This window comes from Toxotes jaculatrix, chromosome 15 (assembly GCF_017976425.1).
Source record: "Toxotes jaculatrix isolate fToxJac2 chromosome 15, fToxJac2.pri, whole genome shotgun sequence".
Lineage (NCBI taxonomy): Eukaryota > Metazoa > Chordata > Actinopteri > Toxotidae > Toxotes > Toxotes jaculatrix.
Window position 1 is genome coordinate 13,974,146 of NC_054408.1, and position 26,556 is coordinate 14,000,701.

Below are 26,556 nucleotides of genomic sequence, written 5' to 3' on the forward strand. Positions count from 1 at the left end.
AAACTTAATCAATAATGAAAACAACAAATGATAAAATTTTTGCAACTACTTCCAAAACGTTCACAGCAATCTCTAAATACTCATGGGAGCTGCATCACTACCTACACATGCACACACGGTTTATCATATTTTAAGCCCATAATTTGTAGGGAGGGAGGGAGCACTGGTGGTCAGGATGATGTAATGTGTGAGGCTGTGCAGCATGTGAAAGTTCAATCGTATTTTTTTTTTATACTGTCTGTGGATAAGGATGTGAAGGAAAATGTGGGCTATTCCTCCTCATGGGAATCTCATTATGTCAGTGTATCATCCTATAAAAAGCCTCAGGCCTAACCACACACACACACACACACACACATGCTCATGTTTAATAAAACAGACTGGGAATGGATGGGAACAGTAACAGGTCATGTCTGTGGATTGTGCCACGCTGTGTTGTTTGCTTCTATAACCCACCAAGGTGCCAGCTAGACTCTTCAGGCCATGGCAGTCAAGGCTCATTTAGTGTGGGATGTATATTTAAACCCGGCAGGGTGTTCGTCCTGAAATTATAACTGCAGAAGTAATCTCATCACGAGAGAGTGAATAATGTTGCAGTTTTTAATATTTTTTTCCTTGGGCTATATTCCCTTGTGTTGTTGCAATGTGTTTAACTTACACTCATAGGATAGTTTAAATTAGAGACACACATACTCCATCCCGTAATGGGCCGTCTCCATGCGCAGTAATCATAGGGGGCTAAAAAAGGAAAGTCAACATCTGGGCTGGGAGCAGTAATCACAGGTTGGCTGTTATTAAGCTGCCAGACGAGACCTCTGAACTGAGAGGATTTGAGCTACACTCATTACCAGCTCACAGTGTCTGTCAGGTATAGGGCAGCCAAGGTGAAGGCCAACAGATATTTTACTGCGTGAGGGTTAGCGGCGATAAACAGGAACTTTAATTTTCTCTGTGTTAAGTATCCTGGACAAATACACAGCATACCCATCTGGTGGGACTGATCTGGTTTAGAGTCCAGCTTTACCTGCTGGAGATGCACACAGGCATTACTGAAAATCTGAGATAATGAAGACAGAGACATGAAAGCATACCTGACATGATAACATGAGCAGATCACAGACATCCAGTCAGCCTTCAGTGGGAGCAACTTATCATTCAGAAACCTCTCTGGCTACAGAGAGTCAGCATTGTGTCACTACAAATGTTTAGATTTGAAAGAAATAGTATGACATACTGAGAGATGCGGTTATCCACTTTCTTCTCAAGAGTTTAATAAGAAGATTGATACCACTCTTGTGTCTGTATGGTAAATATGAAACTACAGCTAGCAGATGTTTAGCTTAGCTTAGCTTATCAAGATATAGTCCTGTAACCCCTGTAAACTACTGTGTACTCAATGTTTTTTTTTGCACCAGTTAAACAAACAAGAGTCAGCATGTAAATTAGTGAGTTTAAGAGCTGTTGGTAGGTGGATTTTGTTACCCTTGGACAGATACAGGCTAGCTGCTTCCCCTGTTTCCAGTTTGCTATGCTAAGTTAACCCTCTCCTGGCTCCAGCTACATATACATGAGCTTGTGTTGATCTCAGCAAGAATGTGAATAAGCTTAATTCTCAAATGTCAAACAATGTCTATTGCTTTGATTAACAATTAACTAGCCTGAACATGAAAAGAGGAGGATCTTTCTTTTCAAATACTCCCTTGAACAAATAGCTCACTTGTACTTTTCTGTGTCCCTGTGGTTCTTACACTGAAGACAGCAGGCACATGAAACCATGAGTTATTGCTTGTACATGTTCAGACTCAACCCTCCATGACTGTGCGATGATTTGTTCATTTCACTTAAAAATTCACAGATTTTCACAGACAGTGGTTGGAGATGTTCTCTTTCCTCAGAGCCTTGTTGACATGGCAAATTAGTGATTCACCCAAGTGCCCCTGAGGTGATTTATATTTCAGAGAATGACACACCCATGACTGATAGGGATACACACACACACACACACACACACACACACACACACACAAAGGACAGGAAGGATGGGCGTTTGGGAGTACACTGACCATCAGTAGTATGATTTTTATGTGCTTTGTCTTGTGAACACACTGCAGCCTACAACAATCATTGTACATCACAACATTCTGGGATATAGCCTTATTTGCATTCTTGCAGAGAGTCACATGAGAACAGTGATACCACTCTTATGTTCGTATGCTCAAAGTGAAGTTAGAGCTAGCCAGGTTTTAGCCTAGTGTAGCTTAGTATAAAGACTGGAAACAGCTAGCTTGGCTCAATCTAGCCAACAGTACATCTAAAGATCAGTAGTTAACGCATTTACATACAAAAACCTGAAATGTAAAAACAACAAACTGCAGGAAAATACTGTTTGGTCAAGAAATACTCAATAATATACCCTCCATAAAACCACAACTTCCCATTTCTACACTTTTTCATACGTATTTGTACAAAATAAGCATGCTAACTGGTAAGTGCTACCCTTGTGCCACTTTCCTGCTTCTTACATTGTTTGAGCCAAACTAAGCTAACCAGCTGCTAGATTATAGTGGGCAGGTTTATTTAATCTTCTCAACCAACTCTAGGCAAGAGAGCAAATAAACATGTTTCATAAAATGTATAACTACGGTGAACGAGCAGAACAGACCATCAAAGACTATGAAAAAAGTCGTCACGTCACTCCGTACAGCAACTGTTTGTCCATCATCGTGTGCCAATAGGCAGGAATACATGCTTCTGTGCTGCATTATTTGTTATTAGTGAATAAACTGTGAAACAATGAAGGTGTTCTTCTCTTCTAATCACTACAAACATTGACAGCTTTGTCTGAAGGGCTTGGAATTGTAGCAGGTTAAAGCTTAAGTCAACAGCATGGTGTCAGCAGGAGGTTATCACAGCACTGAGCTCTCCATGTGATGTTCAGCTCACTGATAAATAGGGGTCAGGTTACAAATAGAGGCACAAGAAGTGCAAACACAAGCTAGTGAAACAACAATACTAGACTCAGACTATTACCAAATAGCTGATTGTAGTTTCAAAGCAAAACTGGCCAGATTAAAAGTGTGGAAAAATGTTTGTTGAGTAAAAATGGAAAATTCAAATTCCAAATTTTCTTTTATCATGAGCGGTGGTTTCCCAACCTAAATCACCTCCCCAAATACTGCAAAACTGCATCATTATGAGAAGGGAGAAGGGATTATCCATGTTATTTGGTGTGTGGTCATACAATGGCTGTTGGCAATTAGTCCCAGTGCTCTTGTGACAGATTAAACCACCTCCAGACTGTAGCAAAGCTGCAGGAGTTCTGCTGACGCACATATAAACCACTGCCTTAATAATACCTCCCTCTGTTTGTTCATAAACAACCAGCACTGTTAATTCACCACAACTTCAAGACTCTCAGCAGCAATGTTTGAAAATCCCCTAATTTGATGCGATAATGCACACTGTAACCACTTCAAGTTTATGACAAGTTAAGACAGCTGCGTAGACATGATTCAAAGGAATGCAGGACCCATTAGCCATTTTTTGTAGCTTTCCTTCCTTCCTTCCTTACATCCTAACTTCACTTCCTGACTTCCCTTCTTACTGCTTCAGCCGTCTGCATGGCTGGCTCTCTAAAGTGGCAGCTGGAGGAAGAGACAACTGGGTAGAAAAAACCCTGCCGCCGCAAGAAAAAAATAGTCCGCCCTCAGGAGCATCAGGTCGGCCTTTCTCACGTTACCCATTTCACTAAAGAATGCTTACCAAGCATGCCAATCCACGGCTCCAGCTTCAAAGAGCCAGACATAAACAGCACATAGAGCTGTGAATGATGTTTCAGGATGGGGAGAGTGTGTCTGTCTGTGTGTGTGTGTGCAGGGTGGTGTTGATTGTGTGAAACCTAAAGCCTTGCCACCACCACGCTACAATGCATGTATGACAGGCGGCCATGACCGGGAATTTCAGAGGTCAGGGCTGGGAATTTGGGATTCCCTCTGTCAGAGTATCTTTGAGAGCATGGAATTTGGTGGGTAATGCAAGGAAGGAGTTAACGGTTGTGGAAAGGTCCTCATGTGGCTTTACAGTGTGTAGCAGCTGCTGCTATAAAGGAACTGATTACCAAGTTTAGAAATGCACATAGCTGGGATTCGGCTTCGTCAACAGGATGTTTCACAAAGACATGAAATATCTAAGGGGTGCTGTTATGTGTGCGAATGGATGATTGTGTGTGTGATCTCACAATGTTTTCATCTGTGAAGAGATGAAAGAGAGGAAGAGAGATAAATCTATCTTTAAACACACACACAGAGACACACAAGCCTGTATGTGGGATTACACAGTATATAATGCTCATACTCCCAACATATGGAAGTCTAGGGTAACCAGATCCAACAGGCTGACAAGATCTCTCCAAGCTTATTCCATGTGTTTGGTGGGTGACATCCAGAGAGAACGGATTGGGTGTGGAGTAAAGGCAGTGGCGCTGAGGGTTTTATGGTGTTGAGAGGAAAGGCGGTGCTGATGGACAGGATGGGACTTTCAGGATATACCTCCTAGCACACACCCTTGTGCCTGCCACTCCTCTTTACTCTACCACTACCTCTGACCCTGTCATCATCTTCATCATCAGTGCTAACAGTGACGTGCAAGGGAAAGCCGTCTCTAGATTTGTACTCTGCAAACTGACCGGGAGGCTCGATAAATGCAGGTCACTGTTCATTTCAGCAAACCTGATCCGCAAAGGAATCCCTTCTAGCCTCAGATTGAGAGGAAGATTTTAAACTGGGTTAATTCAGTTCTATGAAAAGGGTTTTTCTATGAAAAGTCCAGTCATATTATAAACGCGTTTATGTTCACATCATCAGCTGTCAAGAAAAGATTGATTAACAATGATGACTCGTGAAATAGTTATCCTGCTGCATTTGTTTTCACTGAGTTGAGTTTAATCCTCGTCTTACTTCACTTCCAGAATTCCTGCTTAATTAAATCCACCCTGGTGGCACTGTGGCGGTCAGAATCCTGCTATCATTCCATGACCCTACAGTCATTTAAAAACCAGGGCAGTTCATTCATTTATTTTAACGCAGAAGTGAAACATCCATCACAGATACACCTGTACTGATACGTCTGTACAGAGGCAGGATTTGAATTCACACTTCAGTCAGTTGAACTGCCTTTAACTATTATCCCCTGACAAAAAAAAAAAACAATTCAATCCAATCCAATCCAATCCAAAAGACCTACAAACTGCAGCCATAAAACCTTACCTCAGAGTTGATCTAACACCACTCTGAAATTTTTATTTAAAAAAAACATATAGTTGACAGAATAATCTTACAGCCAAAGTCCTTTCAGTAGCTGTTCTGGAGCTTTCGATCATACAACGCAACCTCCCTTAGCACAAGATGTTTGCCCAGTCATTATTGCAGACGTTCAAATTTCATTATTTGAGAGCACTTTAAAAACTTCTCACCTGAGTGACTCCCTGGGGAAGATCATTGGATAGGATGAAAAGCTGTGACCTTTTGGTGAGATTCTATTTTGTGAGCTACCGTTTCCAAGGTCATGGATAAACTTTCAGTCTCAACTTCACAAAGGGAATATTCATTGCTGGACTATAGCACTGGATGGAGTGAAATACAGCATTGTGCAAATCCTATATGTTCATATATTCTGACCAAATTACATGTAGAAACTTTGTCCTTCACAAATAAATTCTGTTGGTTGAGACGCGGGACAGCACCATTTGTTATATCCCAGGATGAAAAGCAATATACTACGTAACCATATTAGGTAAACAAAATGGGGCCAGGATGAAGTCAAATAAATCATTGGGGAAATCTCACACAGTTGGTCCCGAAAGATAGAGACGAAATTACAACAATGATCTCTGCTGAGCTGAGCTAAAATAATAACCTTCCTCTGTACAGAATATCACTCTAATAAAATCAGATTATGACCCATAATCCTGTTCACCCCAATCTGTTCACTACACGGTTGCTTTATTCAACATAATATTGAAACCTACAGTTTAGATATGACACAGTTCTACACATGTGGACTTCTGAAGGCCACAGTCAAAATATGAACTGACAAGAATTCATTCATTTCTTTTGTGTAATGTAGGAACAAACTGAATCTAAAGCTCAGAGTTGGTCACCATAAATATAATAAATACTACTTTTCCACAGTGTTTTACATACAGTAGCACTGGGCAAACAGGAATCTCTGTCATGTCAAAGGGTGAATGACCTCAAATATTTTCCCAATATACCACCCAAAGGCTAGCTATCACTCCTTGTACAGGCTTGGCTACTGTTCAGCATAATATATGGGCGACAAAGAAAAAAAAACAACCTAAACACTGTAACGCTAAAATAAAAGCAGAAAATTTGATGGTTAGTCACAGTACAGCACGTCACTGAGGGGCAGACAGGGATGATCCTGGTGACAAAGGTACAGGAGGTGAATGGAGGGACCATTAGAAGAGGAGATTCACATCATTGCACGCGCACACACACACACACACACACACACACACACTTCTGTGAGTGTGTGTGTGTGCCCTCTTCTGAGTCAGAGGGGGATGACAAATCAGACCTATAGCCAGTCTCTACATAGCCTCTTAGTGTGTGAGTGTGCTGGTGTCTGGACTGATTTCCAGATGACACATCCAACCTACATGGGCACACACTCAGCATTTACAGGCACTCTCTGCTGGAGTCTTTGCCACAGTTTAAAACTACAAAAGATCAAAACAAAAAAAAAAAAAATCCGAGGAGGCACAGAGAATGGCAGAGATGCTGTCGCATGGGTGATTAGAGTCTTGTTTGTCACTGATGAAGTTATGTGGGCTGAGGTGAAACTTGCTGGGACACTGAAGTTCCCCACTACAACACTATAACCGCATCCTGTAGACCAGCCCAGTGCAAGGACACCGCCGCTACACTGGGATATATCAGTGGATGAGAAAGCATCACAGAGACCTCACGCCACAGCAGACTAAAGATGAAAACTTCTGATCCCTTTATTTATTTATTTATTTATTTATTTATTTATTTATTTTTGTAGTTTTAAGTTAACTTTCGCTGAAAACTGGCACTGATCTGAAACCAGTCAGACTCAAGAGAGGCGCACAACACAACATGGTAAAACAAAACAAAGACCCGACGCGGTCCCCCAAAATAATTTAGTAGCCACGCCGAGAGTAGAGATCAAACACAAACGTATTTTATGCATGGAGAAGGTAAACTAACTCACCTCTGAAAAGAAAGTATCCATTTTAACCAGCACCGGACCTCTCCGTCCCTTTGTAGTCTGACTTCAGGGTACCACAGTTGAAGAGGAGGAGAGGAAGCTGCACACCCAAATGATTTCCATCCGCGTCGCCAAAACGAATTAAAGTTCTTCTTTTCCTCCACTCGTTCAGCTGACTTTACAAATCAGAAGCGAGTCATTTTCGCCGTTCTGTTTTGCGGGCACTTCGGAGCAGTTGAGTTCTTAATCGTTTGTTCAGTGTCCCGGGAAGCCGCTGTGGTGCTTGTGCTGTGTTTCTGCTGTCTAGTCATTTCAATGAACCCGGCATATTATGCAGAGAGGAGGAGCCTGCAGGGTCACAGACCCACAGACCTCCCCTCAGCATACGCCCTCTTTGTGTCCATTTCCACAAAGGGTCTAATGATTTTAAAGGATGTGCACATTTCCCCTGTTGTTTTTTTTCTTCTTCTTCTTCTTTCCCCCCCTTTTTTTGTGTGTTTTTTTCACCACACACGTTTAATGTTAGTTTAAAACAGGAATTAGTGTACAAAGGGAGGGATTGTGGCCGAGTGAAAAACATCAGGGGTGAATCAGTTGCTTCAGCATAGTGAATTCACTCCCAGTTGTCCAGGTATGTGTGTCTGACTGAGGATAAGACTTCCTCCTTAGGGAAAGATAAACTGAAAAGGAAGAGGAAGAGAGCCTGTCTTATTTTAGATTGTTTACTGAGTGATGTGGGTCTCAGGACATGTGCAGTCTGATTTTTTTGAGTAGGACATGTATAAATGCTATGTAAGCAAATACAAGGATTCTATGATGAATGCTAAAAATGAATAGACCAAGTTTTAGATTTGTCCAATAGATGGTGTATTGTACTTAAACGTGTCTCTATAGCACCCTACTAGCCTTTATCAAATTGGCAAGTACTCAGAGATGCGGAGGTTGGTTTCAGATTCTTACTTATTCTTTGATCCAATATCCTGATTTAAAACCTGCAAGAAGCTAAATTTACACAGAATGTGAAAAGTTTGACTCATGTTCTAAGAAGGTACTGAAAGAAGTATTGTTTAGGTCCTAATCATTCCCAGCAGATCTTTCGACCCCCCCCCCCCCCCCCCATCGCCCCACCAACCCACCCAAACAGTCCTCGCTAAGTGTATCAAAATTTCCTATGCCTTTCCAAGTTGTTGTTCTCAGAACTTGGGAACTATTTTTTCCTGATTATTATTATATTTCAAGTCAACTGCTTTATAGTAACCATTCTAGCCTCCTCGTATTTTTTTCCTGAAGAATACTTGTGAACATGTAGAATGAGCATGTTTTTCATTTTCATATATTTATTTATTTATATTTGAGGCAAACAATTACCTTGGGAAGATTAGTGACGTGCAAACTGGCAAACTAAACAGTAAAGATTTGAGGGTACATTATACTGTGCATTTTCTTCACACTCACCAGATGGAACCCCACTGGTTGTATTTAAAGCTTATATGATCATTTCCACTGAGCAAGAGGAAATACACAAGCTTTTTAATCTGCGACCTTATGCCACTAAGATCAGCAACCCAGTCTTGACCTGTGGATAACAGAGGATAGACACACACAAGTTAATCTATATGCAGTAGTCATGCAAGAGAGCCAGCCTGGGATATTGTGTTGCGTCTGTTATGTAATCAGTGTTGACAGCAGCTAATAGAGCGACATGGAAGAGTGTTTTCCTCTGAAATTCATTTTATAATGTTGCTCAGAGATACTGCAGTTGACTCCCAGTGGCTTTGTTGCAGTTTGTCCTCCCATCTGACTATTGTTTTAGAACCAAAATACCATAAAGTAATTTTTTTTTCTTTCAAGCCAATTCATCTCTCTACCCAACCTTTAAATCACGCAAGTGCTATTCACTTTATCCCTGAACTACTGATGTGAACTTATGGGATTGGACTAACTTGTTGTGGTGAGTTAATAATTCCTGATTATAAGGATAAGAGTAGCTTTTTACAGGAAAACTCCAATCATTGTTTTTTGTTCCAGTAAGGCCTTAAAGAGAGTAATACTTGAAAAAATCCCTGTACCAGTGCCAAAGCTAGTCTACCACTCAATGACCTTCTGACTGTGGCAGTGCTGACTGAGAGCTTGTCCTCTCAGAATCACCCGGATTCCCCATCCAAAACACAACCAGCTGCTCTGATTCTCTGTGGCGCTGCACAGATTAATCATTATATGTTGGTTACTTCGCTTTAATGCCGATAGAAACAGATCAGATCTCTCACAGCAAGATTTACTTGTTTCTGGACAAATCATGCATTTTTATAAAGCATTATATTAGTATATATAGTGGTATTATTAGTTAAATTGCAAATGCATATATCAGTAATGCAACAAAGGGGCACTAACAGCATACAGTATTTGAAAGCATGGTTAAAATTTCTTATCGATTAAAATCATTTGGAGTTGTGAGTCTGTTACATACAGTTTATGAGTAAAGCTGTGAGAAGTAAATGTATCACCAGTTGCAATACTTGTGACCTTTGATTTATTTTCATTCAGTCATACTGACCACAATTGCTTAAAGTTACACTCTGATTTTATGAACCTAAACACAGATCAGAATTTATATCAAAAACAAACTGTGTATTTGGATGCTGCTTTAGAATTTGTTAGTGGTACTGGGCTGTATAAGTGTATAGTTGATGTCAGCATAAGTTTTGTTCAGGGAACAGTCCACATCATGTCCCAGATGGTTTGACCTTAATCATAAAATCAGAAATGAATGCCAGCTTTGACTGAAAGTAGACAAGGTGGCATGCTAAGGATATAGAGCATTACACCGACTAAGCATTGCCCATTTGCCAAAACCAAACAATAGTGAAAGAACTTCTCTTTGTGTGAATCATAAAAAATTGTGGCAAGTTGGCAGGCAGAGAATAGACTGTGTGTAAGAGCAGAGCCGTCTTTCTCTCTACCTGAGAGGACAAAGAGTACGAGAACAAAACATCCATTTGGTCATCAAGAGCCCCAGAGGCACCGGGGGAAGGGACGAGGACGACCTGCTGTTTTTGACTACAGGTCTACAAATGCTGCTCTGGTCCTTTGAGGAAAACAATTGCACAGGTGAAGTATGAGCAATGCTTTTGAAGTCTATTGGTACTAAAGTGGATTCGATTAAAAAAAAAACAGCGGAGGACCATCACAGCAGGAAAATGGCACCCACTAATAAAGGAATAAGGACTAAGCACAATACCATTATCAGTGCTTTAAATAATTAAAGTAGATAAAAACAATATTTTACCCCAGGCATACCACAGACTGACAAAAACATCAGCTGAATGTCAGGTCTGCAGGGTTGGAGCTGATACTAAACATTTGTGGTCAGTGTGAATTTGAAAACCATGAGCAGATGTGCTTCATGACAGAGGAGTCATGCATTTAACAAGCTATAGAATAAAGATTGTTGAGGCAGCGCACATACCAATCCACTGTATCATTATTGTCCCCACTTCCTGCTCTTACAGAATGCGGTGCATCTACGGAAAGATCTGTGGTTTCAGAAATGGCCTCTGAAGCCGCTCACAGTGGCAACCACAGACAGAGTCAAGCACTAGTTTTTAACAGGCCCCTCCAAACAACATTTCAGATCAATCTTCTGGTTTTATTACATAAATGTCTGATTAAGCATGAAAACAGAGCATGGCATGTGATGAACTGTGTGTTTGAGGGACTAATGGAGGTGGCGAGACTGTGATGACCACCCCCTCCCCTCCAATGGCAGAAATGACCTCAGGCAAAGTCATTTAGGTCAGGTAAAGGACCCTTTCGGTGCCTCATGTCAAATAAAAAGTCTGGCTTGAGAACATGTGATGGAGGTCCTACTGATTGAGCATGACCGTTAGATTAGTCTTTCTGCAGCCACAAGCTGTTAGTGACAACCAGACCATGATAATCACTTAACTGGAGGTGGTTTGATTATGTAAAAGGCATCCATCCATGTATTACTGCCCAAGACCCAAGTGCCAGCTAAATATTGAGCACAAATATTGATTCACCCTCAGTCATATCATTATAGTACCATCTGCTTTTTTATGATTTATCCTCAAAGTCAGTGGCAACACTGTCAAATTCAACAAAGTCCAAACACTGGACAATCCAGACACAGTTTCCAGTTATTCAACTGGAAATATTACACAAGTGTGACTGGTACCATAACTGCAAATACCGATATGATGTTAATTAAAAATGATATCTGAAATCTGCTAGGATTCTTATTGATGAATTACACAAATGAAACTGATGTGTTCATTGCTTATCTGTCTTTCAGGGTGGGGATGGTGTCAGGGAGGCTGTGGATTATTGGACACACCCAGGGAACAAAGCAAACAGGGAGAGAGTGAGGGTGAGGGCGTAAAATTGATTGAATGAGACATAGTTGAGCTAAGATGGATGTCAAAACCAGAGGCGAAAAAGTGAACGCTCAGATAAAAATGGAACATCTAACAATATAACAAAGGTGATTCAATCTATATTGGACCACTTGTCTCGCTGGCAGCGTCACATTACTGTGTAAATATGGTCGATGACAGATCCTGGTGCCACATTTATTAGATTATGTGGCTGATCATGAAACCCCACCGAGCCAATAGGTCTCCAGCTGAAAGCATTACTCACACCCATGTCAATAATATATCTGCTGTTTTTATGATTGAGGCCACAAGATGACAGGATAAAAATATTCTGAAAGTGATAAGAATTAAGTGGATTCAGTTATTCTGTTTTTTTTTTGTTTTTTGTTTTTTTGCTTCACTGCAGTAGCTCTCAACAGGCAGTCTTTTCCCAGTAATGCAGTCAGATTCAAATGCAAATCTAAATCTAATCTAATGTTTTTTAATGTTTCTGTATTTTCTGTATAGCATAAAAAGTTATTATGCAATAGAGTCACAGCCCTGGAGTGTATGGATTTGAGGGACCAGGGCAGGGAAATAGCAAATTATACATTAAAAAGAGAAGAATCATTAAATAACAAAACCATGCTAGCTGTGAGGCTGTACTTTTATACAATGCTTGCTAAAAGTTTAGCAGGTATGGTGTTTACCATGAAATTATAATCTAATAATGGTGCTACATTAAAAAAATAAGGGATCACCATGCACAAAACCATGAGGAAACAGCTTCTGGAAACTGGAAAATGTTTGTGTTAAATTGTGTCTAAATCCTGTGGATAGACGTGGAGATATATATCTCTGGATAACTGAAACTTTTGCCCTGCAGATGGCACTATATAAAAAGTCAGAGGATCACCAGAATCAGCAGGATTCATCCATTGGGGACCATGAAAGTATTTATAAACTTTCATGGCAATCCATCCAGTAGTTGATGTTTAGTAGTTGAAGATATTTCACTCTGAAGCATTGGATCTACTGATGTTGCTGTGAGTGGAATCCCGACACCAGCATGACTAAAAATAAAGCTACAACTAAACTGAGAAAGTTTGCGAATTGAGTGTCAACATATTACCAGAAAAGGAAGGGGACAGAACGGAAGAACAACATTAATCACTGCTATGATGATCAGCTATGATGGACCTCCCTGGGGTCGAGTCCGAACAGCAGGATTTCACAATATATCTCACCACAAACATTCCTCCTCAGACTTACTTGCACCCTAAACGCATACCATACCTTCCTTAAGGCTGAAAAACGAGGGCCAGCTCATACATTTCCCATGCTCCCCCTCACTGTCAACTTCCTGTTTGTTTATAGAGCTTCATATTTCAATGCTCCCACAGTAAGACTGTATTCTAATCCCTATCCATTCCTATCTGAGGCTTGCTTTCATTAACCTGAAAAATTATGCCAAAGATGCAAACAACTGCTGAGTGAGTTCAGTCATAAAATCCAAACATTCCGATGGACTTTTGTCATATTAGTGGTATGTTTTTGTTTAGTGTTTAGTTTCTCAGAACAATTTTCTCTCAGAGTCCAGAGTATTAGCCTGTGTGAGCCCAGCAGTGATTCACTGGTCATTCAGAGCCTGAGAAAACACAAGAAGGGCACATTCATTCTCCATTGTATATTGAGCTCAGGACTGATGCGGAGACCTGTAGGGAATTCTGCAGCGCTGCCTCGTATCATATGATTCAGCGGTGTGAATCACAGACAGCTCAGCATTTAGTTTTCCCTTAACTGTTGCACCTTTAATCGATGACCTTATATGTTCACATTTGGCACAGAAATACATTGGAGTGTAACAAGTATGAAAAATAATCAAACTTTTTTTTTTTTAAGTCTACAAACTATCTGCCTGTAGCTACTTTTCAACAAATGAATATTTGAATTAGCAGTACAAGAAGTATCGAGATCCTTTAATCAAAAGTAGCAACATCACAGTGTAAAAACACTAAATAATAAAAGTAAAAATCCTGCATAAAGTCTTTTCTAAATCTTAGGGGGAAAATGAAAAATAGTTGTTGTTTTAGCTGGTTGAGGTGGAGCTAAATTTCTAACCTGGTTTTGTAATTATAATCTTCAAGGTAACTCATAACTGTATCTGTCAGATTGATGGAGTGGAGTGAAAAGTACAGTGTCTTCCTCTGAAATGTAGTGAACTTGAAGTATAAAGTAGCATACGGTGTGTTGATGGCATCATTGCCCCCCTTCTGGGTGTGAATGTGCTGTGCACAGATAAAGCAGAGGCCCACTTTAATGCCTATTGGTATAGAAACACAATACAGTAAGAACGCTGAGTAGTACTCCTCATGACAAGTAAACCGGTCTTTTAAATGCAAATTGGTGGAGTGCCCCTTTAGCATCAGCTGTCCTGAGTGAATTGCACTGTATTTCCAGGAGGTGGGGGTAGGTGGGGGCAGGGGGTATCTGAATACACCTGCTTCCATCAGAGACAACAAAGGGGGCTTATTTTGGGGGTGGTTGGACTGAGGGGATGGTTCAGTCTAATTACAGACTCTGGGGAGATGACTTCACCGGGGTGACGCCTGACCCTGGGGTGAGTGTTTTTCCGCCGTCTCCCATCACATCAGGGGCAGGCCTCTCCAATTACTGTAGGCAGGTCTGGTCTGTGCCTTTATTTGGTAATTAAAAAGGCTGACTACAGTGTTTTGCAAGTCAAATTAAGAGTTTTTAAAACCCTGTGCACTGTAGTGAATGCAACCTGATCACATCAGCAGTGTCTGTGACTGCAGTAATGAGAGTGAAGCACAGAGTTAAGGTGTTTGTATTAGTCCAAGCCACCTCCTTTCGACTTCCACTCTTTGTGTGGTGCCTCAGTACAGTGGTCTTATCGTCAGTGCATTAGTCACTGGGTTTTTTGTGGTTCGAACATCCATTTTCCACAAGCTCGGGGGTTTCAAAGATGGGATACTGACAAGCTCTCTTCAGGCACTATCACGCTCATAACCACATTACAAGCCCATGTATGTCGTTCCTCCTCTCATTCCCAGGACAATTAACTACGTCTGACTGTGGGCTAATGAGCCATAGAGCACAAGCATTTGTCCTATCTTTAGTTGAAATCAGTTGCCATTAGCAATTGTGAGCTCCCCCTTACCACCACCATCACTGCTTCCAGTCTCCTTACAATGGAGACTGATGACTAGAGAGGCAGAGCAGGAAATGAAATTACTGTATAGACAGTCACATACAGTTGGTGGGGGGGGGGGGGGGGGGTGGGGGTGGGGGGGGGGGGGGGGGGCGGGGGGCGTGTGTGTGTGTATGTGTTACCCAATGGACACAATAACAAACCAGCAGAAGGCAGAAGCAGGCATTATTAACCCAAATAACCAGGATTAACTGCTTTGTGTTTACCTGACAGACAGAGATAAACGGTTGTTTCCATTACACACTACAACACCATCCACTTCACTCCCACTTAAGAGCTCTCTGTAACCATAATGGTGTGCAGGCAAGCTGCAAAACTGTCCTGGAAGCAACTTTGATTTTTCTTTGAGTCAACACACTTGGAAGCAAATGACTGCCTCAGTTATGATCACACAGCCTTTTATTCCCAGGAAACATATAGTTAAACAGACGGATAGTAGACCTTCGTGACTACTTGAGTCAATAATAAACAGAGTAAAAATACTTGTAAAGACCCTACTGGTCCAGACTCGCATACACAAATACTTCTCTGAAACTATTCTGCGTACCTAAACGTCAGTGTAAATTTATTCTGAGCATTTGGAGGTACATTTCTAGTTTTTTTTACCCCCTAACTTTAAAATATAATTGAGTCATTTAAAAAAATAAAGCTTCCTTGTTGTATGTAGATTAAACTAGAAAGGGCCATAATTTGAATGTATGGTTTAATTTCTTAAATTTTCTTGTGACAGTCTGACACTGTCATCTTAGACAGGACTTCCTGTGCAGTTTGGTTCTTTCAAAGTATTGAAGTGCCATCTAGTGTCCTGAATAAGAAAGTTACCACTCAAATTAATTCTTATTAGAAAACTCTCTGCAAATGTATTATTATATGATTATTTTGCCACCATTGCAATCTCATCACAAAATGAAGTGTCTGTTTCTGGGGCCTGATATTAAAATGTATGTAAAAATAGTCATAAATCTTAGAATAAACATGCAGATTTTATGTTGAAAGGCTGACATGTAATCATCATTCAAACAACATGAAAAGATACACAGACACAGAGCTGGGTGCTGCAGCTGTGATAAAGCAAAGCATTCCTGAACTGGCTGCTTTGTTATGTTTCCATGTCAAACACAATGGGAATTGTTCTCAGCCTACATAACGCATGGCATAACAAGATGACAGCATGTTGTGAAAGCATCATATCATATGGTTGCATTGTATTTAACTCTTCTTTCACATACTTTAATTTAATTTTACCATTATTTTGAGTTACTCTTTGTGTTGACATACATAGAGACACCTGCTTCAAACTGGTTAGGTACTTATTTACTTTTTATTAACTTTGGTACATTTCAGTTGTGTTCTCTTATTTCTCGTAAAGGTGAAAGGTTTAGACCTAACAGTGACATCTTGTGGCCAGACTCTAAACCTATTTAAAGTATGTCAAATTATTTTTCATCATATGAAAGCGGACTGAGCATATTTCCAGGTTAACTTTTTCTTTTTTAATTTCCAGAAGATATTTCTTTATTATTCACTGTCTTTTAAATCAAAGTCTCCATGTTTGTTATAAATAATGACGTGAACTGGTCATTCACAAAATTAGAAACAGCAGGATTTGCTATGAAAAAATGCTGTTTGAATGTATGTGGACAACCATGCAAAGCACATTGGAAGTGGAGATAGGAGGACATGCAGGTAGGAGTGGGTTGAGTTGAACCCGGCGGGGTTTAGGACCCAGCAGGTGCCCAATGAGAATCACATGATAAGCACAGGACGTTGACGGTTGTGTTGCCTGTCCAGCGAACAGACGTGCAGGGAGGAAGACGTCGCATCTGTGCCAGAAGACTTCAGGTCGTAGGAGCGTAGTAGTAATGCATTAGTTTTGGGTGGAGTCGTTGAAGAAAAGGCAGCGGAGATGGCTGCTGGTGTCTTACTCTTTGTTGCAGTGAACCTTGCCTGTTTATCTGTCAGTGGAAACCTGGTAAGACAGTAACAAAAAGTTGTCTGATTTACTAATAGAAAAGTCACCTGATCACTCATTCGTCCGTAGATCCTGGAAAAAATGATGCCAGTTCTAATATAATTTTTATTTTACCTTGCTTTTGTAATCGAGGAATTCCCCTTGAATTCAAGCCTCTCGCATCTTTAATCTCTATAAATGCAAATCTATTGTCATCTGTTGACAGATGACATGACAAGAGACAAGAGGCATAACGTCTGTCCAAACTGGTGCCAAATATTGCACTGTATATGATGGAAATTATACATCTCACCCAAGCAAGACAATGTAAACTTCAACCAGTTTTAAAATGCACTCTTGCAGGTCTCTGGAGAAAGATCTTTCTCTATTGACTACAAAAACAACTGTTTCCTCAAAGATGGGAAGCCTTTTCAGTACATCTCAGGTAGTATCCACTACTCCAGAATCCCACGGTACTATTGGAAGGACCGGCTTGTGAAGATGTACATGACTGGTCTCAATGCAATCCAAGTGTAAGCTGAACACATACATACAGTATATGTGTATTTTTGTCAGCGGGGATGTTCCTTCCTAACCCTTCTGTAATGGGATGACTACATTCACTCTGCCTTCACACAGATATGTGCCCTGGAACTTCCATGAAGCAGTACAGGGGGTCCACAACTTCACAGGGGACAGGGATTTGGAGCATTTTTTGGATCTGGCCAATCAGACAGGTCTCCTGGTCATCCTGCGTCCAGGACCGTACATCTGTGCAGAATGGGAAATGGTGTTAAAATTTGGCCTTGCTTTGTTAATGTCAATATATAAAGTCCAGTTAGTCATTATATTCATAACTAAGACAAATAATAATTCAGAAATGGTTTTTATTTTAACAGTCACAACATCACAGCCTAAAGAAGAGAGAGATTTACAAAGAAATTTGACAGTGTATTAAAGCATAAATTACAATGTGGTGTTACAAAAAAATTAAGAAACAAACAACGTTGCACATTTGATAAAATGAACCACTTTCAATATATGTATTTCTTGTTTATATATTCAAAAAATATATAATTTGTTCTTACTTCCCAGGGTGGATTGCCAGCGTGGTTACTTCAAAAACCAAACATCATACTTCGCTCTGCGGACACAGGTATGACATGAACCCTTGTCTCTTTTTATTTTTTTAATGTCACATGCCACATTGATTTGTCTTCTTTTGCTGCAGATTATGTGCAGGCAGTCAGCAACTGGCTTGCTGTTCTCCTCCCCAAAATAAAGCCTTGGCTCTACATCAACAGGGGTAACATCATTAGTGTCCAGGTAGAGTAGTGAGTGCGTACCAATAAAGTTTTTGTTTCATAGCTCGGTTATTAATCTTGGTTTGAATTAATCATCTCCCTTTGATACAGGTGGAGAATGAATATGGAAGCTACTATGCTTGTGACTACAACTACATGCGTCACCTACGGACTCTGTTCCGCTTCTTTCTCGGTGAAGACATGGTCCTGTTCACCACTGATGGCAACACAGACAAGGAAATGACATGCGGGACTCTGGAAGGATTATATGCCACGGTAGACTTTGGCACAGGTGTGTTAAGGAGATAACAGCATCTACTTATCTTAAGTTAGTCATACAGAATTATTTTGCACTTTCTTCCATTTCTTCCTTTATTCAGACACCAACGTAACTGAGGCCTTTGCCCGACAAAGACGTTTTGAACCTCGAGGCCCTCTGGTTAGTTACTTGTGAATTCTTGTAATTATTTACATTCAGTGATTGTTGACTCATCCAACCAAGCCTTAGGATGGAAAAATGTTTTAAATGGCGTTACAGGTGAACTCAGAGTTCTACACCGGCTGGTTGGACCACTGGGGAGATCAGCATGCCGTGGTTGATGCTCAGAAGGTCAGCAGAGTGCTAGGAGAAATGCTAACCATGGGGGCCAACGTCAACATGTATGTCTCCCCAAACTCTTAGTCCTTCCAAGGTTTCCTCCTCTCTGTACAAATTTGGTTACAGGGAACAGCTGGCGTTGTCCTGTATTTTTTAATTCTTAACATATCCTTTGAAAAGACCAAAACCAGCAACGCATTAGTCCTTATTTATGAATTTCCAGCTTCCCAAGTCCATTAATTCCTTGTGAAGATATAAATGTAAAACCTGTTAGGAAACTTTACTGAAACATGCTGGTTGTGGTCTTTTAATGGGATTTGTTCACAGTAAGAATAATTTCATCAGGCTCATCCTTTTCAAGATACATCACTCACCAATTTGAGCTCCCAAGAAATGAAAGTCACACCTTCTCATTCTCCCTGAAATAAGGCCTGCCGCTCTCTCTTCACAGGTACATGTTTGAGGGAGGCACTAACTTTGGCTACTGGAATGGTAAATTCCTTTGTTTTCACAATGACTATCTCAGTGATGGAGATAAGCTGAGCTTGTGGTGCAGTCATCTCTTTCTAACTCTCCACAAAGGTGCTGATCATGACTCGAGGTTCCGCTCAGTGGTGACTAGTTATGATTACGACGCCCCGCTGTCTGAGGCAGGAGACCCCACAGAGAAGCTGTTGGCCATCAGAGAAGTCATTAAGCAGGTAACACTGGTTGAACAGCCACCCACCCATGTTGTTGTTGTGATCACACTTGTACATATGTCTGAGATATGATTAATTAATCACTGTTTCTCTACAGTTTAGAGATATTCCTTCTGGACCCATGCCACCAGCAACGCCCAAATTTGCCTATGGCTTTGTGACCCTAAGAAAGGTGATGCTGTATTATTTCAGGAAATGTTTTTAAATGTTTAAAGGCACAAAAAATGGTTGGTAATGAGAACAAGTGGCTGTGTTTGATGTTAATAATGCAAAACCTTTTTACAGGTTGGTAACATCAGCGGTCTGTTGAACACTCTTTCACCCCTGGGGCCAGTCAAATCTCAGTATCCTCTAACATTTGAAGAGATGAAACAGGTATGGTGTCTCACCAACTTCCCTCCCGTTTGTCAACAACATGGGAGGGAATAGTGTTGTAGTGACAGCGAACCTCTTGAAACATGGAGAACTTCTAGACTGTTGTGTCTGCAACCTGTCATGTCTATTGTGTTCAGTACTATGGATACATGCTGTATCGGACCACGCTGCCCCGGGACCTCTCAGAGCCCACGCCACTTATCTCTCCACTGAATGGGGTTCATGACCGTGCATATGTGTCCGTCAATGGGGTAAGCCTTTACAATGAACTTTTGTTGTCTAACCAATCAGATTTCCAGGTCATGTATAGGAAAAAACATCACAGGTTAACTCCAAGCATGCTTGTTCATGTAATGCCATGTTGTTTCAGATTCATGCTCAGTTACTTTGTATTTGCTGATGTTCATAGTGGTGATAAAGCATGTGTGTCTGTATGACACAGGTTTTCCAGGGCCTGTTGGAGAGAGACACAGCACTGGTGATGAATGTCACTGGACAGCAGGGGGACACTGTGGACGTCCTTGTTGAGAACATGGGCAGGGTTAACTTTGGCAGCAAGATCAATGACTACAAGGCAAGTCCAACCCCATAGAGTTTCCATTTTTCTGCACAATCACATCTTTAGCTCTGATGTTTTGTTGAGATTGTCTTTACTTCCTCACCATTTGGGGATGCAGAGACCTGAATGCTAAATGTGTAGAGATAATGATAATTACTAGTCTTTTTTTTTAAATTAAAATATTCTTTCTTTGGTTCTGACTTATGAAAACACAAATTGTGCTAGCAACCATAAAGCATTGTTTTTAAATCAAATAAGAAAACATTTCTCCAATAGGCAAACTCTTCATATCTACACAAACATAAAATACAGATTGATACAAGTACCATGAACGTTCCTGTATGAAATGGTAGCAAATACATGTATCTTAAACTTTAAAATGACCATGAAAAATAATAATTGTTTCAGATTATTTGTTAGTTATTGAGAGTAAAACCTAATTTCACAGAGTACAAATGTTAGCTGGTTAACAGTATGTGTTACTGCAGGGCCTCTTGAGCAATCTGATCCTGGGTAAAGATGTACTGACTGACTGGAAGATCTACCCTTTGGACATTGATGGAGCCATCGCTGGTGGATGGCCTCATTCAGACAGACAGTCCTTCCCCACACCTCAGAAAGAAGCTTCAGCTGGACCGGCCTTCTACATGGGGACATTACAGCCCAACGGCTTGGCATGGGACACCTTTCTCAAGCTCAATGAATGGACAAAGGTAATGTGGCTTTTTGGGGATGGAGGACATTTTGGCACCAAAACACATAATTCCCCTGTGGGTTTACCTCATTATTCAGGGATAAAACAATTCTATCCTTTCTAATGTTAATGTTGTTTTCTTTTTTTATATAACAGGGTCAGATATGGATTAACGGTATGAACCTGGGACGATACTGGCCAGCCAGGGGCCCTCAACAGACCCTTTATATCCCAGGACCCTTGCTCAGCACCACCCTACCCAACAACATCACAGTGCTGGAGCTGGAGGGGGCACCAGCACACTTACGGGTTCTCTTCATGGACCGGCCTCAGCTCAATGTCACGACTCAGCAGTCTTAACAGAGCGCACTGAGTTTTGTAGCACATTTTCTCAACATTTACCTGGAGAAATACTATATCCCAAACAGTGATCCAATAATGATTTTGTCTTTGGGTTTTAATATTCACTGAATATTTGTGTTATTTTAATGCATTTGATTTTTTTTTTCACACATTTTTTTAACTGCAGATACTGTGAATAAATTATAAATTTATGTCATTATGTTTCTGGTACAGTATATGCATCCAGTTGTGTAAGATCATCTGCCATTATAAAATGATATTTGAAATGTGTGTTCAGAATTGAAAATGAAACTAACACATTAGATACTTGTACTTTTTATGAGGTAGCTTCCTTCCAGCTAAAAATTTCCACACGGGTTTTAGGTCTTCCCCTGAAGAGGATTTGCTTTTCGATGTGCTTGGACACACTGAGGGGTGCAGAAAGAATACTCCAGGTACTGAAATGGGATCTTGCCAAGCAGAGACTCCCCACACAACCAGCACCTCCTGGTGACAAAGACAAACCAACACAAAAACACACTGAATTTCATTTGACACTTTTGAATAACTACTGGTTAATGTAATGTGCTAATTTACACTGTCACTAAGCTCAATGAGTGGATGGCTATTAGGGGTCTTACTTGATGTTAGAGAGGCTGATTCCTGTTGCAGCTACCTGCTCTGCTAACCTTTTCTCTGCTGCCAGAGCTCTCTATAATCAACAAGCAAACAGTGAACATTTAAAAAATTTTTTAAAGAAAACAATTAACTGAATATCAGAGATCAAATGCACATTAACTCACCTTTTCACGATCAGTCAGAGATGCAAACCTCTTCTTTTCCTCTGCCTCCAAATCTTGTTTCCTCTTCTCCTCCTTCTGCTCTTTCTCTCGCTGTTTTCTCAGTGCCTTCTGAGCCCTTTTCTTCTCTGTCTTTTTGGATTCAATCTCTGCCGTCAGCGGCCCAGGGACCTTGAGTTGCACAGGTGTAAACCATAAGTGCTCTGCTTGCATTTAATGGGACACATATTCGAGGCTAGACCAGCAACTCTTACCTGTGCCCTGCTGTAGTCATATTTGTCAGGATTCTCACCCATGTATTTACGGAAGACATTCCTTGTGTCTTTGTCAGGGGCGACAATATACGGGGTCTGCCCTTTGTTATCCCTGTAAAGGAATATTGCAGAGATAATGTTCACATTTGGGCACAGATTCACTGCATTTACAAATTATCCCACTGAAATTTTACTTTTACAAAAATACCTACCGGCTGGCTGGGTCTGCTCCTGCATCAAGAAGCAGCCTAACCACTGCCTTTTGTGCAGTTGCTGATGCAACATGCAGCAAAGTGAACTGTGATGAGTCTATGGGCTTATTAAGGAGAATCCTAGGACTTGGTGCATTAGAGGGGTTGCTCTCCAACCGCTCTTGACTCTCCGCTGTTTCTTCATGTGGCCCCAGGAGTCTACTTAGAGTGTCCACATCCCCAACCTTGCAGGCTGTAAAGAGGGCATCCCTCAGGCCATACTCCCATGACTCATCGACAGTTTCTATGAAGACAGAGAAAGCTAAATAATGAGTTTGGTGGTGGGGGGGGGGGGGGGACAGATGCAATACAAACAATATCAAGGAAGAAGTCCGTACTCACCTTCCAGCTGTTTCTTGGTCTGTGCTTTTCTCTTCTTCTTGTTCTTTGATTGTGCTGCTCGAGGAGCGTCTCCTGGTGGTGTAACCTCCATCAACTCCTCCTCTTGATTGTCGGTTTCTGTGTTATTCAATTCTGTCACAGGTGGATATGAAATTTCATTAACCTTGCAGAACTTTTGAGTGAGGGATAAGCATTCCTTGGGATCCTGTCATGAGGCTATAGCCATATATGGAATGGCACACTGGACTGGACGTACCCTCATTTTGCTCTTTGGCCTCCTCCTTCTTTCTCCTCCTCCTTTTCTTGTGCCTGGAGGGATGTATTTCATACTCCCTGAGGTCCAAGGTTCCTAATGTCAGCTCCACCATCTCTAGCTGGATCTCCCCACCCTCTTCTTTATCTGAGCTATCATGGTTTTCTTTCGCTGATGCCAAAAATAAAAGAAGTGTACTGTAATACCAAATTTCACAGTGAATTAAGTTTGTGTTGAAACAGCAATAAGTTTGCAGATAATTTTCTTAAGCTATGTTTTGCCATAATATTTTATCCACAGGGAATTAAACAGACTGTATATTCACAGTGTACAGTCAAACTTCTTAAACTTACTTTGCTCTTGATCAGTGATTTTCTGTTCAACTGGCTTGACTGTTTTTTTCCACGTCTTCTTAGATGGACTGAAGACTGCAGACATGTCTGTGTCTCTCCCTGGATTAAGATATTTTTGATTATACACTGGCTGCATGACAATGAGCACACAACATGTTATTACACGAAGTATGTTATTGAGCTTACCATAAACATGAACGGTGGAAAGCACCTCGTGTACCCTCTGTACCTCTCGAAACGTTGCCCTCCGTGTGGCGAAGGGAAGTGTTCGGATCCTGGGGTCTTTTTTGTCAAGGGGGGCTGCTCGACCACCAAAGAAGATGGTCCTGTTATAGGTAGGGGCTCGTATAAATATTACAGAGGCCTCCTTCAAGTATTCAGCCCAGGTCACCAGAAGTTCTTGAATGTCCTGTGAAAGGTAGCAGAGCAATGCACATGAAAAACTCATTACCAAACCCTATAAATGAAATGCACTGACAGCAAAAAGTTAAGGATTGAGTCACATTCCCAAGACCAAGTACATTTACAAAAATGTACATAAATTACTTACAGAACACTCCTAAATTCTGTAACAACACGAGCAGTATGTGCTTAAAATGACAGTAGTTGTTGTCCATTGTCTTCAATATGCAATTGCTGTCTCAAGTTTGCCTTTCAGAATAAGCAACGCTTACACAGAGAGAACAAATGTTTTTTTGATCAAGCAGGCCCTAGGCTCTGCGGTTGGACCAGCACAGTTTCACAAAAGTAGAAAGAAAAAATGGCCCCTTTTGGAGGGAGGGTGGCTGCCCTGACACAAACTTTAACTGGTACAAGAGAAAATTAATGCAATTCAGCAGAAGGGTCTTACCAGGGTTATGTAGATCATTGTTAGCTATGTTTAATGAACATCAGCCTTCAACTGATTTTGGCTGATTTTGCTGATATATGGTAAAAAAAAAAAAAAAAAAAAAAAAAAAAAGATGTTGTGATCTTGCCTTGACTAACGCTGCCTCATTGTGTCGCCTCAGAGCAGCTCCTGCAGACTTTGGTGTGTGGCTGCGGTTCTGAGAGTCTCTGACTCCTTGAGCAGTGCCTCGCTTGGCTCGTACAGTGTATCGGTGAAAAGTCTTGTGCTGAAGGACTTCTTTTCTGTAATGCAATTACAGTGTGTTGGGCAGATACTTACACACAACTAAACTTCTTACACTTCTGACCATGATGTGCAAAATAAAGTGCTGATAAACCTCTCAACTCACCCGTGGAAAATAGCACCAGCAAAGTGGCCTCCACCTGTCATGAGAATGACCCACACTGTCTTCTTACTTATGGCCATTAGGGAGGATCTTGCATCCTGCTCATCACCTGACTGAAATATTACAGGAACAGAACATGAAACCAGTAAAAAAATCAAAGATCTGTTAACACAGATTGCACACTGTGCTGTACTGCACCTGCTGAGTCTCACCTTCCCCTGCAGAATGCAGCGGTAGACTGACAGATACTGTCCTGCTGAGTTCTGGAAAACCACCTTACTGGAAAGCCGGCCAGTAATTAAACTGGTTTCGGCTGAGCTCTCATTATCTGTGCCAGTGATGTTACTGCTTGTCCCCCCACCATCACTATCTGAGTCTTCTTCCCCTGAATCGGACTCTGAGCCCGAGATGCTTGACATGTCCCCTGTAAAGTGATAACCGAAAATCAATTAGCTGTTACAATCACTGTTTAAACTCCACGCTAGGTGTGCAGGCCGCTGGTTTCCTCACCAGCTCCAGTCTTCCTCTCAAACTCCTCCACTGTGACTGGTGGCATTCCGGTCATCTTCTGTCTCAAGTTGAAGCGATGCCAGTCGAGCTTGTAGTGCTCCATCTGAAATGTAAAGAAATGGTAACTGACAGTCATGAGCAGTCTTCTTCGCGTCAACACATCTTTATGAACTGAACACATTGGTGTTTGACGAATACCTGTTCCTCACGATTAATAAAGGGACATCTACAGGCTAAACAGACCATCTTGTCTGACACCTCTCTAGCCAGACTGCACTCCCGCTGTCTGTCATCCTCGAGGCATTTATCTTCCAACCCTGTGAGGAGGACATGGTTACAAACAGACAGATAATTAAGGGTAGGCTATTGTCTTCATTACAAACATGAAGCTACACGAAGCTACAGTTCATACATACCGTGTGAGGATGGCTCAGTGTTAACTGGCTGCTTCAGGACTGGGTTCACTTCTCTCAGCCCAATCAAAGCCTCGTCATTTGGGCACAAATTAAAGATGGAGTGGTAATCAGCCAAAGTCGTCATTGTGACTGTGATTTTTATTTTGTCTTTTATCTTATGACCTGTTCGGACATTAGAAACAGAGAAACTTGTTGTAAGTTTGGTGTTCTTCAAAATAACCTTCCGTTCGGAAACATCCACAATAATTAACTGTTAGAGATTCAGTCAACTCCTCTTTGTGTTCGACACAACATTACAGTCATGAGCAACAAATTACAGACCAATCTTACTCTATTATAAAAGCTAAAATTATCGTGGCTGGTGTAAACCTGACCATATGTGTCCTTTGAACGACACGTGTAGTACTGACAAAGCAGTGACTATTATCTTTATTTTAAGGGCTGTGCTGTTTTCTCTCTTCTCTAACAGGTCGAGTACATTGAATACAATATAATATACAATTAACTCTTTTAAAAATAGGAACTTACCGTAAAAAGATGTCTCACAAGGCTACGTTAACGTTATGGTACCCTCTGTTTCCGCCTGACTTACTACGGAAGCCCCAAAGCATCAATAATACCTCAACGAGAACGCGTTCACAGATCAAAGATGGCAAGCTAGTTCAGTGTGTCCTACAACACTGAATATACATTGACCACACGTTTCACAAGTTTTACAAGCTCTTTGTGGTTTTTATACATATATATATAATTCATTAT

The 26,556-nt window shown here is 41.0% G+C and overlaps 3 protein-coding genes across 3 annotated transcripts in view; 1 reads left to right on the forward strand and 2 right to left on the reverse strand.

The window, feature by feature from the left end:
- The window catches only part of myo10l3 (myosin X, like 3), a 55,143-nt gene extending 47,609 nt beyond the window's left edge, over positions 1 to 7,534 (reverse strand). The window contains exon 1 of the mRNA XM_041057447.1: positions 7,258 to 7,534. Within this exon, the coding sequence (XP_040913381.1) occupies positions 7,258 to 7,278 (21 nt within the window). The 5' untranslated portion in view covers positions 7,279 to 7,534. The remainder of the gene's footprint in view (positions 1 to 7,257) is intronic.
- A 9,123-nt stretch (positions 7,535 to 16,657) lies between these two features.
- On the forward strand, positions 16,658 to 21,401 carry glb1l (galactosidase, beta 1-like). The gene is made up of 16 exons (XM_041057449.1): positions 16,658 to 16,831; positions 17,174 to 17,343; positions 17,450 to 17,600; positions 17,906 to 17,966; positions 18,042 to 18,136; positions 18,226 to 18,406; positions 18,495 to 18,553; positions 18,653 to 18,774; positions 19,164 to 19,204; positions 19,295 to 19,413; positions 19,511 to 19,585; positions 19,699 to 19,788; positions 19,926 to 20,039; positions 20,231 to 20,362; positions 20,836 to 21,060; positions 21,198 to 21,401. Exons 1-16 carry the CDS (start codon positions 16,766 to 16,768, stop codon positions 21,399 to 21,401), a joined length of 1,905 nt encoding a protein of 634 aa, XP_040913383.1. The 5' UTR covers positions 16,658 to 16,765.
- Positions 20,577 to 26,389, reverse strand: ankzf1 (ankyrin repeat and zinc finger peptidyl tRNA hydrolase 1). The gene is made up of 16 exons (XM_041057448.1): positions 26,326 to 26,389; positions 25,798 to 25,959; positions 25,580 to 25,698; positions 25,382 to 25,484; positions 25,084 to 25,295; positions 24,875 to 24,984; positions 24,614 to 24,767; positions 23,823 to 24,045; positions 23,637 to 23,735; positions 23,287 to 23,454; positions 23,031 to 23,162; positions 22,650 to 22,932; positions 22,438 to 22,549; positions 22,187 to 22,354; positions 22,025 to 22,095; positions 20,577 to 21,890 (listed from the first exon to the last, which is right to left on the reverse strand). The coding sequence occupies exons 2-16, from the start codon at positions 25,919 to 25,921 to the stop codon at positions 21,764 to 21,766; spliced, it is 2,205 nt and encodes a 734-aa protein (XP_040913382.1). The 5' UTR covers positions 25,922 to 25,959; positions 26,326 to 26,389; the 3' UTR covers positions 20,577 to 21,763.
- Between the last annotated feature and the right edge of the window lie 167 nt (positions 26,390 to 26,556).